Here is a 246-nt window from a genome sequence, read left to right as displayed (position 1 = left end):
AGCAAAAACAACAAAAAAACAACAACAGACTATTCCGTTTTTATTCCTCGCAACAATTCCAGTCAACGTCACCTACTTTTCTCTTGAAGACGCAGGTGAAGGTCACCCTGAGGGCCCTTTTGAAGTTGTGGTGCATGAGGGCGTAAACAATGGGGTTCACTGAGGGGTTGATGTACATCATGTACTGGCACACGGACATCAGGGTGTCATACGTCTGGAAGGAGAAAGACGATGGTGGCGAATGGT

The 246-nt window shown here is 46.7% G+C and overlaps 1 protein-coding gene across 1 annotated transcript in view; it reads right to left on the bottom strand.

Moving 5' to 3' along the window:
• LOC119585794 (substance-K receptor-like) overlaps positions 1–246 on the bottom strand; it is a gene marked incomplete at its 5' end in the record, with an annotated part of 9,934 nt that overhangs the window by 3,684 nt on the left and 6,004 nt on the right. Inside the window, 1 exon segment of the mRNA XM_037934514.1 lies at positions 77–214. Within this exon segment, the coding sequence (XP_037790442.1) occupies positions 77–214 (138 nt within the window).

The sequence above is a fragment of the Penaeus monodon genome, chromosome 20 (genome assembly GCF_015228065.2).
Source record: "Penaeus monodon isolate SGIC_2016 chromosome 20, NSTDA_Pmon_1, whole genome shotgun sequence".
Lineage (NCBI taxonomy): Eukaryota > Metazoa > Arthropoda > Malacostraca > Decapoda > Penaeidae > Penaeus > Penaeus monodon.
The sequence above is the reverse complement of the archived record's forward strand: the minus strand, read 5'-3'. Positions and strand labels throughout refer to the sequence as shown.